This window comes from Pseudorca crassidens, chromosome 5 (genome assembly GCF_039906515.1).
Source record: "Pseudorca crassidens isolate mPseCra1 chromosome 5, mPseCra1.hap1, whole genome shotgun sequence".
Lineage (NCBI taxonomy): Eukaryota > Metazoa > Chordata > Mammalia > Artiodactyla > Delphinidae > Pseudorca > Pseudorca crassidens.
In genome coordinates, this window is record NC_090300.1 from 22481368 (window position 1) to 22501253 (window position 19886).

The 19886-nt window shown below is 40.2% G+C and overlaps 2 protein-coding genes and 1 pseudogene across 9 annotated transcripts in view; 2 read left to right on the forward strand and 1 right to left on the reverse strand.

Annotated features, from left to right (window-relative positions):
• Window positions 1–392: 392 nt before the first annotated feature.
• Window positions 393–1848, forward strand: LOC137225595 (anaphase-promoting complex subunit 7-like; annotated as a pseudogene).
• A 3569-nt stretch (window positions 1849–5417) lies between these two features.
• PFN2 (profilin 2) lies at window positions 5418–17490 on the forward strand. Of its 5 annotated transcripts, none has more exons than XR_010943453.1 (4): window positions 5730–7163; window positions 7828–8020; window positions 12948–13086; window positions 16937–17490. XR_010943453.1 is itself a non-coding variant. In XM_067737521.1 (3 exons), exons 1-3 carry the CDS (start codon window positions 5518–5520, stop codon window positions 12986–12988), a joined length of 366 nt encoding a protein of 121 aa, XP_067593622.1. In that variant the 5' UTR covers window positions 5418–5517; the 3' UTR covers window positions 12989–13089. The 5 variants fall into 5 exon arrangements, 3 of the variants coding, with proteins under 3 accessions (XP_067593622.1, XP_067593620.1, XP_067593621.1); XR_010943452.1 differs by lacking the exon at window positions 16937–17490 and adding an exon at window positions 13838–14282 and having other exon boundaries at window positions 12948–13100; XM_067737521.1 differs by lacking the exons at window positions 5730–7163; window positions 16937–17490 and adding an exon at window positions 5418–5649 and having other exon boundaries at window positions 12948–13089.
• Window positions 15048–19886, reverse strand: part of RNF13 (ring finger protein 13) — a 132440-nt gene continuing 127601 nt past the window's right edge. For all 4 annotated transcript variants that reach the window (XM_067737515.1, XM_067737517.1, XM_067737516.1 and 1 more), the window contains 2 exons: window positions 16722–16802; window positions 15048–16448 (listed from right to left, as the gene is read on the reverse strand). In XM_067737515.1, the coding sequence (XP_067593616.1) occupies window positions 16084–16448; window positions 16722–16802 (446 nt within the window). In that variant the 3' untranslated portion in view covers window positions 15048–16083. The remainder of the gene's footprint in view (window positions 16449–16721; window positions 16803–19886) is intronic.

Sequence of the window (19886 nt, forward strand, 5' to 3'; positions counted from 1 at the left end):
CATTGTAGATCCAACCTATTTTTTTTAAGAATGAAAGTGATACAAGGATATTTTCAGATGAACAAAAAGAGAGTTCACCATCAAGAGACCTCCACTAAAAGAACTTCTAAATATTTATTTTAGAAAGAAGAAAAGGATCATAAAGTAATGGTCTGAGATATGAGAAGGAATGGTAAGTAAATAAAATAGGAAACATACAAATACATGTATATAAATACCTGTGTAAAAAGTCTGGAGAGGCGTGACCAGACTTAAAGTGTTCTAAGGTTCTTGGATTGTCTGGTTGGAGGGTTTAAGGTATTATTTAATTTAAAGCTTTGTTCTATTAAATATGCATGGTAAAATTTCCAGGGTAACACTAAAACAATAGAAATTGAACATACAAGTTCCACATGAATAAAAAATTAAAGGATAAACGCTACTCCCAAGCCCTCTATTTAGGAGCCAAGGCCATTCAGCTGAACAGTAATAGTGTTCAAGCTTTGCTACTTAAGGGAGCAGCATTTAGAAACATGGGCAGAGTCCAAGAAGCAATAATCCACTTTCGGGAGGCTATACGTCTTGCACCTTGTCGCTTAGATTGTTATGAAGGTCTCATCGAATGTTACTTAGCCTCCAACAGTATTCATGAAGCAACGGTAATGGGTAACTATGTTTACAAAACTCTAGGAGCCAACGCACAGACCCTTACCCTTTCAGCCACCATTTGTCTTGAAGACCCAGTGACACAGGAGAAAGCAAAACTTTATTAGATAAAGCCCTGACCCAAAGGCTGAACTACATTAAGGCTGCGGAGAAAAAAGCAGAGCTACTTACCAGAGAACAGAAATACGAAGTTGGAATTGCTTTGCTGCGGAACACGCTAGCTAATCAGAGTGACTGTGTCCTGCCTCGGACCCTAGATTTCCTTGTAGCTGTCAGTGAGTATCAGGAAGCAATGGACCAGTACAGTATAGCACTAAGTGGTGGACTCCCTCAATCCTGCCTATGGAACTGGAGTTGTTTGGAGAGGCCAGGCATTAGCAGTTTCTCTGTGACTGGGTGGTCATTTCACTGCTGTGCCAGGGAGATGACGCATTAGCCAGGAAGAAGCAAGGCAGAGATTCAGGCCTTTCCTTTGTTTGGTTGTCCCCTAGTTTGGACCCCAGTGACCAGAAGTCTCTAGAGGGGATGCAGAAGGTGGAGAAGGAGAAGAGTCCCACGGATGCCACTCAGGAGGAAGACGTGGACGACATGGAAGGGAGTGGGGAAGAAGGGGACCTGGGGGGCAGCGACAGTGAGGCGGCCCAGTGGGCTGGTCAGGAGCAGTGGCTCGGCATGCAGTGAGGCAGGCACAGCTCCGTGGCCACCCTGGCCCGCCCCGCTCTGAGCACTTCCATGGACTGAAGGAACCTGTAAGGCGCCTGCTCTCTGGGAAGTCAATGATTCAGCATGTGATTGCACCAGGGGTCTCTGCCCCTTGCTCCATTTTTCTAGTAGTGACTTCATTTTTAAAAACTGAGACTGACCAACCTTCCATATATCTCCATCCTCCTCTGCTCCAGCCAGGGAGCACAAAGGGTGCGCTCTGAGAGGCCCGTAGACGTGTCGGGGCTTCTGGGACAGAGTGCTAATTTGCAAGCTCGAGGAATAGACAGTCGGACTGGCTCTATCAGAGGGTTTCCTGTCCCAGAAATCATTATCCTGGGGTGTCCACACTTCCCTAGTAACCTTGCTTCCTTCGGCAATGTTAGTAATGTCTTAAGCTGACAGTTGCTGTTTTGCAGAACAGTTCTCCTATTTGCTAATCTGGTAACTTGCCTATGAGCCTGGGTCGAATCTGAGAAACAAGTGTGACCTAGAGCATGAACAGAGGTGCAGTTGGGGTAATAAAACCGTTTTTTGTACAGTAAAGGAAAAAAAATTAGACTGCATATTAGACAGAAAGCCAAAATCCAGCTAACTGAAGAGACATGTAAAATTTAAGGACAGAGAAAGTGAGAGAGAGAGAGAGAGAGAGAGATGGAAGAGAAGGGAGGAGGGGAGAAGGAGGAGGGGGAGAAAGGAAGGGGGAAGGGGAGGGAGACGGGAAAGATATATCAGATAAATATCCATAAAAAGAGAACTGGGATAATTACCTTAATATTTGACAAAATAGATTTTAAGACACACACAAAAACAACAACAAAAAAACAGTACTAGTGATAAAGAGGGCCTCTACTTAAAAGTTAAATTTATCAGAAAGAAAAATATAACAATTTTAACTTGTATTAAATAAACTTTTAAGCTATAAAAATCAAAAATTCATAGTTTCAGGGTAAAATTGACAAATCCAGAATTGTAGGTACTCCTTGTTTTTTTACTGTGAAAATCACAAAACAATGGGTAAATACATTTAAAAGATAACATGTTTATTGCTTGTGGCATTAAGGGTGATTTTGCTCCATTTTCTAAACTTTCTTGATTGTTGTGACAATTGCTTTTATAATTAAAACACCTTTTTTTTCAAAAAAATGAAGTATGGAAGTTAAAATTTTAGTTAATTGAGGACTTGAGGTGGGCTTAGTTAATTAGTGTTTTACTGTTTTGGGGCTAATTATATAGTTTTAGTTCTTACCCCAATGTTTATCAGGTTGAGTACATCTTAATTACAACTTGTTTCTTTGTATTTTGCTAGAATGTCAAATGATTTACACATGGACTTAAAATTGCTCAGGCAATCCTTGACTGATACATTAAAGAATCTAATTTACCACAGTTACTGTTTTCCTAAATAAGAATAAAAGATTTTGCAAAGAATGCATAATAATGCATTCCACATTTAAACATGCTACGACTGATTGCTGTTAGCTACATCTGGATATCTGTATCAACAACAGAGCTTTGATTTTTCTCTGCTTCTGCCCAGACATCATTATTATCACTGTAGGGGATCAGTTACTCTGAAAAAAAGGAAAGATACAAATTGGTATTTTTTTCTCATATTGATACTCTCTTAGACTTAACTTTCCAATTCCTAAAACTCAGTGTTCTACTTCTACATATGCCTTTTGAAACACTTTGTGGTAAGCACTAGTTACAGGAAATAGGAACAGATCACTGTATACAAATAAAAAGTAAGGCAGCATGCTCTGAGTCTGGTTCTAAAGAAAACAGGCACAGGATTTTTTTTTTTTTTTATTACAGGACTGAAAAGAGACAGTAAATAGACTCTCTTTGAATGTATCATCTCAAAATCTAAACCTAGTTAGTCTATTATACAGATTTTTTTCATAGTTGATTAAATTTTACTGTGCAATTCTGGGAAAGAAATAACACCATGTTGGAAAAGTATAACAGTAATTTTAAAATACTGTTATATTTTGAAGGATATTTAAAAAATAGTGATAGGAATTCTAAATTCTTATGTTTTACCCAATCAATGTGATTTAGAATCTTTTGAGATTTGAATACCAGAATATTCAGTTAATGCAATCCTTTTGCTGTTTAGACAACAATAAAAGAATAAGAATGGAATGCATTATTTGCATCTCTTTGCTATTGAAGATAATAGTGTCAAAATTGAATCTTAAAAACTTCAGAGTAGATTAATAAATAAGTCAATTTCAAGCTATCATTATTTTTCTTTTTTACTGTTTATTGAATTATAACGTGTACAAACAGCACAAATCAAGAAGTGTACAGCTTGATGAATTCCTACAATGACACTTCGTGCTATCAGCACATTGTGATCATTAACTTTTAAGTTGATAAACTGGTAAGAATGAAGGATTAAAACCATCAACAACTACCAAAAAAAAGCAGAGTACTAAACAAGAACTAGTAAGTGTGACTAAACCAGGTGGGAGGCACACCTGCAAAAATGAAACACGTTTTGTCACATTTTATACCACACAGGTTTTCTGTATCATCAGAACATGGGAGAATACATTGTCTCAACCTGATAGGAGCCGGACTTGGAGTTTCTCTTACTGTGCTTTTCTTCCCTTGCTTGCAGGAGTTGTACATTTCAAAGCAAACTGCAGAAAAAACAGAAAACTTCAGAACCTATTAGATTGCTTAGCAACGTTTTTGTCTTCTTTCCTGAGCTACCTCTGTGTAATCCTCCTGTCACAAACTGTGACCTTACACAGTAACTTTAAAGTTGAAAATCAACTTTTCAACGTTTTGAGACGCTCTCTTCCCTTGACTGACTGATCGTTTTGTTCACTTGAAAGTGTTGGACGTCTCCTAATTCCCGGTCTAGTCATAACGCCCAGAGGTTACTAAAGAACACTCAAGATTCACAGGGACTCCACCCATGGTTTAACTTGTAAATACAAGCCATTCTGAGATCTGGGTCCTGAAATTATTTCACCCTTCGAGAGCAGAAATATTACCATGTTCATACAGTGAACTCTTAGATCTTAAAATTCTTTACATATTCAGCGACTTCTTCGACCCACCAGTAACTTTCCCAGTTACCAACCAATAATTTTACATAGGTTGCTATCTGTTTTGTTCGCAATTTACGAGCAATTTAGCCACACGTAAGCAACCTTAAGGGGAAGAGGGGTTCTTCCTGTCAAAGAATCCACACAATGAGAGGCCCGTGGTACCCAAATGAAACAATAATGAAAGATCGGCAAAGCTCAGAAATGTTCCTTAAAGCCACGAACGCCAGCTCTGATTTCAGGTTGTCGGAGCGCGCCCGCTCGGTAGCCTTTGTGGCCAAGAGGCAGAGGGGTCCAGGGAAGAGGGTCCCACTGGGGACGCTTAAGATGAGAGTGGGTGACCCTACTACCAGCCCGGCCCCACCACAAAGAGGAGTAGACGCTCCGCATCCCCGTCACCAGGGCAACTCTGCAATCCGACACCTAGGCGCAAGATTCCGCATCCCCAGCCACCGGACGCAGAACAGAGGCGTTTCACAGCCCGGACGCAGGGACTCCGAGGCTTCCCACAAGCCGCCGTCCCTGGGGTGCGGAGTGCGACGAGGGAGACGCCCTCTCTGCAGGCCCGGGGTCCGAAACTCAGCCACCCACAGCGACGCCGCCGCTCCCAGGTCTAGCTGACCGCACGTGGCGGCTGTGATTGCCCCGGACGGTATCCCTCCGCGCCTCTCCCGCTCAGTCTCCCTCTCCCTCGCCGGGACCCTCCGAGTCGGCGCGCCGCGGAAGGATCGCACGCACGCGCTCGCGCACGCCCCGCCGAAACGGCGGAGAGCTGCGGAAACCGCGGTAAGGAGCAGTCGCCACTGTAGTCGGTGGCACAGCAGCTCCGCAGCCTCCCGCCGTTGGTTAGTCAGTCCCGCGGTTGCGGGCGGGAGGGCAGCCGGCCCGGGCGCGCCCCGCAGCTTGTCCCTCACCACCGTCCCAGCGTCCTCCCGCCGCAGCTCCTCGGGGAGGGGGGCGGTCGGTGCCTGCGCAGAGCCGCCTCCTCCCCGCCCCCGCCCCGCCTCCACCCGCGCCGCCGCCGCCGCCGCCGCCCGCGACCGCCGCCGCCGCCGCTGCGCCTGCTGCTCCTCGCCGTCCCCGCTGCAGTGCGAAGGGTTCGAAGATGGCCGGTTGGCAGAGCTACGTGGATAACCTGATGTGCGATGGCTGCTGCCAGGAGGCCGCCATTGTCGGCTACTGCGACGCCAAATACGTATGGGCAGCCACAGCCGGGGGCGTCTTCCAGAGCATTACGGTGAGAACCGGCGGTGGCCCGGGGACCCGAACCCGAGCGGGGCCGGCCGTGGGGGCGCCGCCGCGCGGAGCCGGGCCGCCGGGAGGGCCGCGCCGGCAGGTGTGCGGGGCGGCCGGCGCCAAGGATGCGGCTGCCGGGCGGGCGGAGAGCCGGAGGCCCGGGGACGCCCCCTCTGAGGGGCTGCGCTGACTGGCGGGGGCGGCGGCCCGGCTCCCCGGCGTTCCCAGTGCCTGTCCGGGTGAGGCTGGGGGAGGGGGCACTCGCCGGCTCGGGGGTGGGGGCCCTTTTCCCCTTGTTCGGTCCTCCTGGGTCCCCTGGAAGCCCTGAGGCTCGCTTTGTACGTCCCGGGGTGGAAGCGGGGACCGGAGGGGCCGGGCCGGGGCGCGCTGGGCCCGGGCGGGGGTCCTCCGGCGGCCGGGCCGCCCCTCGCTCCGGGGACAGCGCGCCGCCCGCGCCGCGGGCTGTGAGAGGCGGCGGTTGCCCGGCCCCCGGGATCCTCGCGGCGACTTGGCGGAGGTTTGCCGGTGTCCAGGCCTCCGAGGCTTGCGAGAAATATACACCGACAACGTAGGTGGATTCGTGAATCTCGACTACAGCTCAGGCTCCATAGGATTTTTTTTTTTTTAATTCTCCAAGATGGCGAACTGCCATTGATTTCTCTCCTCCTCCTATGGAGATTCATCGATACACCGTTATCCCCAGTTACGCAACATAGCTCCAAAAAAGGGGGTGCTTAAAGGGGCTTTTAGTAATCTGCGAAGACCAAGGGGACACTTAAGTTCTCCAAGTCCCTCCCTCTTTAGTAATGGTAGTAAAGGCACTAATGCAGATTTATGCTTCACGGTGCCTGATTTTTTTGTGACTTGATGGTTTGACTCGGTTGCCACATGTCTGGGGGATAATTGTCACTAAGCGTCCAGTGCTGCTTTATTGTTTTGCCTCTTTCTAAACAAGGCTCTTTCTATAATTGTGACGATTATATCAAATACAGCACCATTCTCTTAATTTCTTAAGCTTCACGCCCCCTTCCTATCAAACGCCCAAATCCAGGCCCCCTATTATGGGTGCTACTAATTATTCTTGTACTGCTTAACATGGTTTAAGATCTAGCAGTGTAGAACTCAGTCCTTGATACAAGTACTTTCAGGTTTCCTATTACCGCAGTGGGCTACAATTCTTACAGAGAATTGGCATCTGGTGATCAACTTTTTTTCTGCGGTCCTCTTGTCTTTGTGTGTGAGTTCCCGCTGTCTGGCCGGGAAGATTGCAGGAGTGTGCTTGGAAATGGCTGGGGCCTGCTATGACTCTGCAGTTCTGATGGGGGCGACGCCTTCCTTCTTATTCATGGAATGTTAGAATGCACGTTTTCTCCTTTCCGGTTCTGGTCGCTACCTCAGTTTCTTTCCCAGTCTCCCTCCATTTTCTCTGTTCTTTTACCGTTGCCTACTGCAGTGCTGCGGACAGAATCCTCTTTGCGTTTGCCCAGAAAGAAAACTGATTACTGAGGTGGTAGGGTAAGGGAAGTTGCAGAGAAAAAGGAGTAAGCGGCTAGAATAATAGAGAGGAGGGAAATATGAATTTGGGGATGCGCTGAAGTCTAGGGCTTGAAGTTCATATTAATACTATGGGGGATATTACAAGCTGTTTGAAGCGAGTAGAAGTGAACAGGTCTGCCAAGCATGGGCGTTATTTTAGGAGACTTTCAAACAACTTTAAATTTGATGCTACATGACTGTAACGTGACTGATTATGATAGATAAGCTTTTGCTGAAAGTTTTTAGGTGAATCTTTACCATTACGTAAGTACTTCAGGTACCACCTGATTTGAAACAGTTTATAAATAACTCTTAAGTTTGCAGTTTATCTAGTGTCAACTAACAAGTAGAGATTCTTTGCGTAGACTGGTTTTAGTTACCAGACTACACTCTTAACTGTGAAATCTAATTAACTGACTGACATAAAACATGTCACCATGTAGGATTAAGTAATTTTTTAGAAAAGACTGAAACTTGATTTTACATTGTTGAAACGTGGATGTCTTGTAGTGGTAGTACAAACTTGGCAGTCTTTGCTGTTATACCAAGGCAAGGAATTAACTACAACTTTTTTCTTTTCTCTTTCTTTTCCTTTTTTTTTTTTTTTTGGTTGGGGGCTGGGTGGGGGGTGGTGGGGGGACAGCCAGTAGAAATAGATATGATTGTAGGAAAAGACCGGGAAGGTTTCTTTACCAGTGGTTTGACTCTTGGCGCAAAGAAGTGCTCAGTGATCAGAGATAGCCTATACGTGGATGGTGACTGCACAATGGACATCCGGACAAAGAGTCAAGGTGGGGAGCCAACATACAACGTTGCCGTCGGCAGAGCTGGTAGAGGTAAGCAAGGCACACTTTTGGTTGAAAGTTGCATGCCACGTTACAAGTGATTAAGCAGTCTCTAACATTTTGAATAAAGTGTTAAAAGAGTTCATAATGGCTCTTAAGGTGGTTTTTGTGAACTGCTCAGCACTGAAGGAGGCACTGCTGTAGATTTACTTCCTCTACAGCAGCTGCATACACAAGCTAACCTCTGAGATCCTGACTTTCTTCTCAAATAGAATGTTCATATCATCTTTTCAGTTTCAACTTTAGTAAACTGAACATCTAAATTTGCCTCTTCTGTATGGATAACTGAATCACTTTGCTGTACACCTGAAACTAACACAACATTGTTAATCAACTATACTACTCCAATATAAAATAAAAAGTTAAAAAAAATCAATTTGTCTCTTCAACTGTTAGTTATTCAGATTGTTAAATCATTCAAATTTGTTACTTTAGTCCCTTTGGGTCTTTGACCTTTGGATCTCTTCCTTTCTTGCTCACATTTTAGTCATTCACTATTCAGCATAAAAAAGGAAGAGTTAATATTGGCTCATATTTCTATTAGAAACATTGCTGGGGAAGAGAGAAATAATTAGAATCAGGGTTTTGAAGTAAGTTTTCCACTTACTAAAATATTTTCAAAGACTAAGTGTGTCTGATTTATTCGAAAAGTAGGAAATTATATTTCATTTATATACTGGTCCAGAAATTCTGGTGTTTCCTGACTATTGTCAACATTGCAGAAATTCTTACTGTACTAAATAAATCTCACTTTTTTGAAAGCAACTTTTAAAACTGAGGTTTATTATGACATCTAGTTGATTTACAGATACATTTAAATGTGTTAACCTGTGTAAATGTTTTGTAAATAAAGAGGGCTTATGTAGCCTCATATAGCAGACTTGGCACATCTAATTTTAAGACCACATCTACCATGGGAAGAAACTTGGAAGCTACTCTGAGCCATAATTTACTGCAGTGGTCCTACCAACTCCCTGTGACTGTCCTAAAGGTTACTCTTGTTCTGATGTGAGTTGATGCTTATGAGTATTTCTCTATAGGAAAATTAGATGACTGTGAAATAGTAGACAAATCTCTAAAACATTACCTGAGCTCAGATAAATATATTAAAAAGAAGCATCAACCATGTGACATAAAAACGAGAATGTTTTCATACCATACAGCACTACTGACATCTAGTGGCAGTGAATATAACATCTGACATATGTACATATGTTAACATTTTCACGGTAGACCTTTGAACTGCATCATAGAAGAACCTGTTTTTGGAAATAGTAAATCTGTTTTAGGATTTTAGACTCAATTAAAAACAAAGCTAACACAGAGAGGATATAGTAAGCACAGGCCTTTGGTACTTTTAATTTGTCCTTTTATGAATGGCACTGAAAATGCTATTTAAAATTCGGTCTTGGTTTTCCTCTGGAAATAATAGATACATTTAGCCCCACTGGTAAGACTTAATAGTTGGTACTTAATCAAGCAGTTAAATTTGGGGAGAATTTTATAAGTAAATAATTACCTAATTTTTTTTTTAAGTTTATTTTTTGGGGGCCAGTTTAATATGTATTGTCAGACTAATCAGAAGTTTTTTGCCCTGTATAAAAGATAAATGTCCATTAAAAGGAATGAAATAATGCCATTTGCAGCAACATGGATGGACCTAAAGATTTTCATACTAAGTGGAGTAAGAGAAAGAAAAATATCATATGATATCACTTATATGTGGAATCTAAAAAATATGATATAAAGGACTTATTTACAAAACAAGCAGACTCACAGACTTAGAAAACAAACTTATGGTTACCAAAGGGGAAAGGTGGTGGGGGAGGGATAAATTAAGAGTTTGGGATTGAGAGATACACACTACTATATAGAAAATAAATAATCAACAAGGACCTACTGTATAGCACAGGGAACTCTACTCAGAACTCAACCTAAAAGGAAAAAGAATCTGCAAAAGAATAGGTGTATCTATATGTATAACTGAATCATTTGCTGTACACCTGAAACTAAAACAACACTGTAAGTCAACTATACTCCAATATAAAATAAAAATTAAAAAAGATAAATGATCACACTTCTTTTTCCCTAGCTAGTGTAAAGATATTTTTATAGAGCATTGCAGCTGCACTGATTGGACTTCCAAGGTACAGTTAATAGTCAAAATGTTTTCAGCACATTACTAGTTTGAAAGTTCTCCCTTTTGGAGACCTGGCTGACTTCAGTGCTTCGTTGTTCATGGAAAACTAACTTAATGTAACTTACTAATGGGGTTCTGTCTGCTAAAACTTATGGGACTCTCTTGATTAACACTTCTTTTGAAACACTTTTCTTCTTTCTCTTTCAGTCTTGGTCTTTGTAATGGGAAAAGAAGGGGTCCATGGAGGCGGATTGAATAAGAAGGCATACTCAATGGCAAAATACTTGAGAGACTCTGGGTTCTAGCTGCTAGGCAGACTGTTAAGTATTAGGGAAAAATTGCTCTTAAACTTTCCTAGCTGTAAGCTTGAGTCTTAATTCTGGAAATTTTATTAGCAATGCAGGGTGATGGGGTATGAACCTGTGTCTCCTTTGTATCCCTCTGTTGGTGGGGAAAGGTGTCTTTCTTTCTGCCCTCCCCCCCTTAAATAATTCTGTTCACTTTTGTTTTGTTTCCTTGTGTACTCCAGCATTGGTTATAGTCATGGGAAAGGAAGGTGTCCACGGAGGCACACTTAACAAGAAAGCATATGAACTCGCTTTATACCTGAGGAGGTCTGATGTGTAAGCAGCCTCTCCCCATCTACCTAGCAACTGTCTTCATCACCACCCCAATTATGGTCACAGTGCTACCAGACTATAGATGGTAGCTAATTTTTCTTTACCTATTTTCTAATGTCACGATTCCTCTTTGCCCAGTGGATCATTTGTATGTTAACCACTGTATGTAACCAACCTTATCTGGCAACATAATTGCAGCACAGTAATGATTTGCATGATACCTTGAAATTTGGGGGGAGGGGGCATTGCAAGTTGGGCATCACTTTGTCTTAGCAATTAATGGGATATTGATTACTAAAATAAGTTAATATTAAGCAAGGTGCCGGTTGTACAATCTCTAATTTGATCAGTGTCTTTCAGCACTTTGAGCATTTACTTAGCTCATTTAGTCTTCCTTTTGTAGCGCATGGTTGGGAGGAAAAAGTGCATGCGTCTTTCCTTCACTCCTCTTTTCCCACCCCCTCCCTTCGCACATAGGTATTTGGTTTGCTTCCACCTTCTTTTATGCAGTGCCTGGTTTATTTAACCAATTAATATTCCTTTTGTTGATGAGCTATTGAGAGCTGCAGTAGTTTGCTTTTAGTATTGCTGTTGCACTTGAGTAAAGACAAATCTTTTTTCATAGTGTCTACAGGACATAATGACAAGTGCAACTGCAAAACAAGAGCAAAGGCACTTCCTCCCATGACCTTACAGTAACCATACTGATTGAATCCCCAGGGACATTCCATCATTGCAATAGCTCACATTTTTGTTCCTGTCTTTTTCTTTGCACACCAGCTCTACTCTTTAGTAAAATTGTAAAAGGCTGCCATTATGGACATCTGGTATCCCAACATAACCATCTGGAGTGTGTCCAGTTTGTTCTTCATAGGACCAATTTTTATTTGCAGCTTGAGTTTTTATATGAAGTTGCATTATTGTGGACTTGGCTGTCTTGTGATGAATTTTTTTTCATATGTATTCTGTGCCATACTATTGTTAAAATGAACTGTTGCTATTGTGAGATGGATTTTAAATGACCTCTTAAAGGTTTCTTTCGAATGGCACTACTTTAGGGACATTCTAGTATTTGCTTCTATTGTTTGGGCCTTGTGGATAATGTACAGATTTAAAAACAAATCTTGTTGCTGATTTGTCCATTTCTTTCCCTGCACTTTGTTACATCTGGGATACAGTCTAACTCATCTGATTTAATATGCATTTAAAAAAATGCCATAACTATTAAACACCTTGTTTACAGACAGATGAAATAAATTTATTCCAACCAAATATTCTAGACTCCTGTTGTTTATATAAATTGTTAGCTTACTGTTACAGTTGATTTTTGATACAATGGGAATATACTCTGCTACAAGCATAAAATTTAAAAAAAAATTCAGCTAATGGCCTACTCCATTTCCTTTAGTATTTATCATAAAATGAGTGCCTGGGAATTTATTTTCAGTAGGCTTTGCTTTATTAAAAATGGCTTGTAGTTATTTCAGGCTCATTTTCAGGCTTATGAGGCAAAAATTGACTTAACCACTAGAAATTAAATATTTTTGTCTTGTTGCTGGCCTCTTGATGTGAAATCTAATGGAGCAGTAAGGGGCCCAATACCAAGAAGGGTTTCTGCATTGTGGATTCTTCTGTGTTGAACTGTCACATGACTTCTTTCAATTTGGAGGCTATGTTGGCAGGCCGAAGTCAGCCAGCTGGGACTCTCACATAAGGGAAGACATTCCTTAAAAAGCATAAAAGATAATTGGGATGTCTTGCCGTTTCTGTCTGTGGAGTGACATGTTAACTATGACTAGGTAATAGTTTAATCCCAGATGTTGTAAGGTCCCTGAGATGTACTGAAATTTAGTAAATATGTTTAATACTATTCAGATAAAAGATTATCACACACTCTCAAGCAGAAGCTCCAAGTTCAAAAGCTGGTGGGTCTAAGCACAACTGGGGGAGCTGGGTATAATGCAGATTCTGGGCTCTGGATTTCTACCCTGGAGATGAAGATTCCAGAAGTCCCTTTAGAAACAGTAGGTCGGCCTTGATCCATTTTAAGTGAACTGTATGCTACCCCTTTGGGAAAGGGTGGGTTAGGGAATGGGAGTTAATCTCTTTGCCTTACTTAAAATATACTGTGCATAATTAAATTTTTTTTCTTTGACAGTGTTGTCAATTCTGAACTTGATTGTCCATAGAGGGATGTAAAGATATGGAAGATATGGATTTGGGGCTACTTTGACAGCTGGGCATACCTTAGAATTGTAAAACAACAATAAAACTTCTTGACCTGTTACAAGATCCTTGTTAGGAACAGGAGGTGGGTCAAATGAAAATCTGGTGGTTGGGTTGTGATGATTTATGATTTTATGGTAATATATACATTTATACTTTAGTTGTAAAGAACTGTTAGGGTAACTAATTAGAAAGCAGTGACCACACTTGTGAAACCCTTACTGAACGAACCTGTAGTAAGTAGGTGAGGGGACTGTGTATGATGCTGGAGGTGTGGGTAGGGGAGTAGAAGATGGTAGAGGGCAACTGTATCATTAAAATAATGAATGAAACTAGTCATTGGCCCCCTTCCCACAATTTCACTTGAAGGACACTTATGAAAATATATACATGTGTCTTTGCTTTGTGTATTTAGTTCTAGGAATTTAACCTAAGGAAGTGGAGCTATATAAATTCGTATAGCAGAATGTTGCTACCACAGCATTACTTAGAATAACTAAACTTGGAAAACTACAAGATTTAACTTGCAGGGTTATGGGTCGAATAAATGACTGTATGTCCAAAAGATAAAATAGTCATTAAAGAATTACATAAGAAAATGCTCACCAATGAATTTTATATAATAGGATAAATGTATGCAGTATATAATGTATTTTACATATGCATTTCTGAAGGCAAAATATAAACTTTTCTCTCAGGTAAGTTTCCAGGTGACTATACTTCTAAAATCGGAAAATTTTTAAATTAGGAATTTTTTTTTTTTTTTTTTTTTTTTTTTTGCGGTATATGGGCTTCTCATTGTTGTGGCCTCTCCCGTTGCAGAGCACAGGCTCCGGAAGCACAGGGTCTGCGGCCATGGCTCACGGGCCCAGCCACTCCGCGGCATGTGGGATCTTCCCAGGCCGGGGCACGAACCCGTGTCCCCTGCATCAGCAGGCAGACTCTCAACCACTGCGCCACCAGGGAAGCCCAGGAATATATTTTTTAATAGAAGTGGGATTTTAATTTTATTCAACATCTTATTTAAAAAGCTGTATAGTTATACCAGAGAAATTATAAGAGATTTCAATGACTATTAAGAGAACTAGTAACAGTCCTAGACAGTGCTGTTAAGTATATATATTTTTAACAACTAAGAGTTTGGAGTTTCAAAAAAAAAAAATTATTTTTGCCTCAGAAAAACTCGTAACTTAAATTTGAAGGAACCAAGTCCTTGATTTGAACTGTGGATTAAAGAGTGAGGGAACAGAACCTCTGATACACGTTACACTGATGATGTTTTATTATTTAATAATTATAAAAGCTATTACTTATATTTATGTGCCAGGCACTGAGCTCAGTGTTTTGTCCTGACACCCTACTTTAGGATAAATGAAATTAACACAAATGACCAAACAGGTTTAGAAAAGTTAGGATCATACAATTGTGTCAAATTCCATAGCTTTGGCTTAACTACCATAGTAAACTAAAACTCTGTTTCTCAGGCGTGTTTTTATTTCTGTGGAGCAGGGTGGGCGTGGGAGTATGATGAAGAATTCAACTTTTGATTTTCCTAAGTGGAAATAACTCATTTTTCGTTGTTGCTTATAAGAATTTTTTAAAAAAAGTTCAAAAAGTGAAATTGCCCCAAATAGTGTTACACTTTTTAAAAATTTATTAAAATTTTTCTTTTTACAACAAAAGGCTAATATAACTAGTATACTTAACTATTCTCGAATATGCTTTTGTTCACTATCAATCAGTCAGTTTCCCATGTCAATAGAAATACATCTAGATGTTTACCTTTTACTGTAAGGGATGTATCATTGCAAGAAGGTACCGTAATACACACTATTGTTGGAATGATTTTGGCTGCAGTTTTAACTTTTCAGGGGATTACCTAATTGCTTGTGAGCAGTTCCTTTGTAGAAAATTCTAAGGTGATGTGCATTTATCTAACCTAAATTACCTTAATCATTATACTGTTCAAAAGTGCTGTGCATATAAATATGGTTAATTTTGGTAATACTATAGCAGAACAAATATTTGCCAGTTCTTAAAGTGGAAAACGTGTTTATTAACATTCAAACTCCCTTCATACAAGGCCATATAAAAATTCTTAACATTTTGATTATACGTAAGTCTATATTTTCTACATAGTTACAATAATGTATAATTTAGCTTTTCATAATACATTGTTTAAATACATCATTAGTTCTGTTAAAATTAAGCAATATTTGCAAATCCAATACTTGAACAATTTCCTCTGTACATAGTTTAGCAGGGCTAATTAGCATAAGATGCTCTTTATTAAGAGGTATATGATCTGAGTATTAACAGTTACTGAAGTCTGGTATTTTTATACAGCATTTTCTTTTTCCTTTGATCACAACAACACAAAATCTCTAAGGATACTGAAATTCAGTAAGTAAAGTCCAGAGGCATTAGCCAATAAGTCAAGTTCATACATAACACTATAGTATTAAAAACCTTAAAAAAAAAAAAAAACCTTTTGCAATCTGCCCTAGTACAGACTGTTCCTATCAGGATAAGACTACTTGGCAATAGAAAGGAAAAAGACAGCTTTGCGTCTCCGTGGTGCTGATTGATAGGAAGAAAAATGCTAACTTACCTTGTCGCCTCTCACTCAATGACGGCAGAAACGCCAGAACAAGCATATTCCAGCTCAACAGCTTTAGGTAACTCTATGGAGATGGGGGTTGGCTTAGCTCATGCTAGGTGGCCACAGCACTGACCTTGTGTGTAAAAACATGAAACAGTTGCATACTGTGATCTAGGTTTTAATTGTAAGCTATAGTGAGGAATTTTTTTTTTAATGTTTTGGCTATATTTCATTCCAAAAGAGTTGATTTGATGCTTGAGTTACAGCACCAGTCTATATTAGTTATTAGTGAAACGAAGTACACTCCTGCAGATAAATACCAGATCAAAAAAACCTGTTTCAGTAATTTGATTAACCTGTAGAATACTAAAAAATAAGTTATTTCTACAGAAATCTCTGAAGGGAGCAAAAACACTTATGCCTAAATAAACATTTTAAAGGGAAATAACCCAATACCCTCTGAAGGTCACACAGTGTTTGCCATGTTGTAATCCTGTTCACCATCAGGCTGCAGTTGGACCACAACACTCTGTTCATTGATTTCATTTTCTGCATCACTACTGTCGGTATCTTCATTGTCCTCTTCCTCATAGTCTGAAGATTCTGTCATGTTCTGATGTGAGCGGGATTCCGACAAAGCCCCAAATGACTGGGTGCTGACAGACGCCAAAGGTCTGAGTAAAGGGGTATGTTCTGACACTTCATTTTCTTCTTGACTACTATCTGTGTCAGAGTCTGAATCGCCTTGAGAAGGAACAACTTTTTGCTTGCAGACTGGACAGGTTTTTTTGGTTTTAGTTAGCCAAGGATCTACACACTTGCAATGATAAGCTGTTGAAGCAAAATATACATCTTTTAGGTAGTATACTGTAGTTGAGAACATTATTTTTAATGTTTATTCATGTTCTGATCTATATGTATCATAGGAACAAGAGAAGAAAAGCTTGTAAATTTTTATAAACTGCTCCATCCCTTAATGAGATCACTGATTAGTACAGGGCCTGGCTTATGGTGTGCTAATAACTATCTCCTGTCTCTCTAATACTGAACCTAAGTATAAATTACTCTATACAGAAATTCAAAGCAGTATGTAATTATTCATACCATGGGAACACGGAAGGATTCTGAGCTTGTCTCCATCTTCATATTCATCCAAACAAATGGCACATACATCATACTCATCTCCTATGACAGAAAATAGTAAAACTAATTTAAAACATGTAGAGGAGTATTCTTAACTTTTCAAGTTCTTCCTCAGTCACTTATTTTAAATGCCTTCTGATTTATCTTTTAAATGATACCTCTTTGTTTTCTCTCAGGTCAGGGAGCTGCTTCAAGTTCAAGTTCAGGAACCTGAAGTTTTAAATTAAATAATTAACCTTTTACCTACAATAAGAAATTAATTAAAAATGGATGTCAAATTTGTTTACCTTGATTACCTCTGCAAAAGATTTTAATAATTCATTAGTTTTACATAACTATTCAGATGCTAGTGTGGAAATATTTTATGCCAAAGATGACAAAATTTCACTATTTAGATATCTTAAGGTCTCTGAGTCGTTTAAGTAAAAATGGAAGCATATTAGAACATACTCAAAAAATACATATTAGTGAATAAAAACGTTTAGAATGAGATATACTGAGTTTCAAATCTCTTCCAACATTTATGAGTTTTGTGGTGCTTGGCAAGTTACTTAGCCTCTAACATACAGTTGTTTTATCGGTAGAAAGATTCCATCTACCTTGCAGAATTGTGAGGATAAAATGAGATAAAGGGCCAAGCACAGAGGTATTCACTAAATGGTGTTGTTTTGTTTTGTTTTGTTTTTCGGTACGCGGACCTCTCACTGTTGTGGCCTCTCCCGTTGCGGAGCACAGGCTCCGGACGCGCAGGCTCAGCGGCCATGGCTCACGGGCCCAGCCGCTCTGCAGCATGTGGGATCTTCCCTGACCGGGGCACGAACCCGTGTCCCCTGCATTGGCAGGTGGACTCTCAACCACTGCACCACCAGGGAAGCCCTGGTGTTTGTTATTAATATCACTGCCTTTTTAATTCCTTATTGTTGAGCTGATCACCTTTATAAACAAAAGACAGTTAAAGTCATTGCCTATCCCACACTCAGGGCAACCACATTGGAGGCTTGTCAGAAATAAAGCACTGTCTGGATACACAGGCTGGATGAACATAACGCATTCCCTGGTGGTGCAGTGGTAAAGAAAATGTGCCTGCCAGACAAAGACTTAGCTAATTCACTAGTGGACAGATGTTCAGAAGCTGCAGGAAGGGTGAGATTCATGTCTGTTATGTGCAACAATATGGAAATGCTTCTATCTGGAACGTTATTCATATTATTGTTATTTGAATACTGTTTCAGAAAATTTTCATCAAGACACTTAAGTCTCATCAATCTAGGAATGTTATAATATGTAAGTGGACAGAACTTTGATATTCCGCTGTAAACCTGCTCCTCCCTCGTTTTTCCCCAAAACCTTGGGTCGTCAGATACAGCAAAGGCACCAACCCATCAGAATAGGAAGCACTCAAGACTTAAGGCAGCCACTGCAGTAGGATGAACTATCAGGCCTGGGCATGTCCTTGATGCTTCTTTCCCTTAGAGCTTACATTCAGCATCACCAAGTCCTGTAAACTTTTATCTGTAAAACATCCTCAATCTGTCCCCTTTTCTCTTGTTTCCTCAATTATGCTGGTCCAGTAGCCTGGATTACTGTTAAGAGCCTCCTCTGTTCCTACCCTTCTATTCCTGCCCCATATGGTTTTTCTCCATAGCAGCCAGGGTGATATTTTTAAAACTTCAATCACATCACATCAGTCCTACTTAAATGGTCCCCCATCTCACTTAGAATAAAATCTGAGCTCCTTGTCGCGGCCTTCATATAGCTGAATATGATCTGATATACAGATCACCCATCTCATCGCACACAACTCTTACCCCCCCCTTCACTCGTGCTTCAGCCACACTGGCTTTCTTTCAGTCTTGAACAAACTAATATGAAAGTCAGGTGTGCACCTGCATTTAGCCATGTTATGACAAAAAATTGCACATAAAAATAGGTATAGAAAGAGAAATCACTATTTCCAAAGATGACTTAAAAAAGGAACTAGACTTCAAAAATGAACAAAACGAAAAGACAACTACTGAATGGGAGAAAATACGGGCAAGTGTTATGAGTGATAAGGGGTTGATATCCAAAATATATAAACAACTCATATAACTCAGCATCAAAAAAACAACACGATTTTAAAAAATGGGCAGAAGACCTGAATAGACATTTTTCCAAAGAAGACATACAGATGACCAACAGGCACATGAAAAGATGTTCACCATCGCTAATCATCAGAGAAATGCAAATGAAAACCACAGTTAGCTATCACTTCACACCTGTCAGAATGGCCATCATCAAAAAGAACACAAATAACAAATGTTGGCAAAGATGTGGAGAAAAAAACCCTCCTACACTGTTGGTGGGAATGTAAGTTGGTGCAGCCACTGTGAAAAACAGTACGGAGGTTTCTCAAAAAACTAAAAATAGAACTACCAAATGATCTAGCAGTTCCAGTCCTGGGTATATATCCAAAGAAAACAAAAACATTAACTCAAAAAGATATATGCACCCCGATGTTCATAGCAGCATTATTTACAATAGCCAGGATATGGAAGCAACCTAACTTCATCAAGAGATGAATGGATTAAGAAGACGCAGTACATATATACAATGGAATACTACTCAGTCATAAAGAATGAAATTTTGCCATTTGCAACAACATGGATGGACTTGGAGGATATTAGTGAACTAAGAGAAAGGCAAACACTGTGTGATATCACTTATATGTAGAATCTAAAAAATTAAATATAACAAAAAAGGAAAGAGACTCCTGGATATAGAGAACAAACCAGTGGTTACCAGTGGGGAGAGGGAAGGAGAGAGGGGAAGATAGGGGTAGAGGATTAAGAGGTACACACTACTAGGTATAAAATAAATAAGCTACAAGGATATATTGTACAGCACAGGGAATACAGCCAATATTTTATAGTAACAAATCGAGTATAACCTTTAAAAAGTGTGAGTCACTGTACTGTACACCTGAAAATTATATGATATTGTAAATCAAATATACCTCAATTAAAAAAATAAGCTACTTTGAAATAATCTAGTAATCGTGTATACAAATTGATGTAAAGCTTAATTCAGTGAATTAATGTGAAAACATGTGAAAACGTGAAAATATTTCCCATAACACGGAGTATT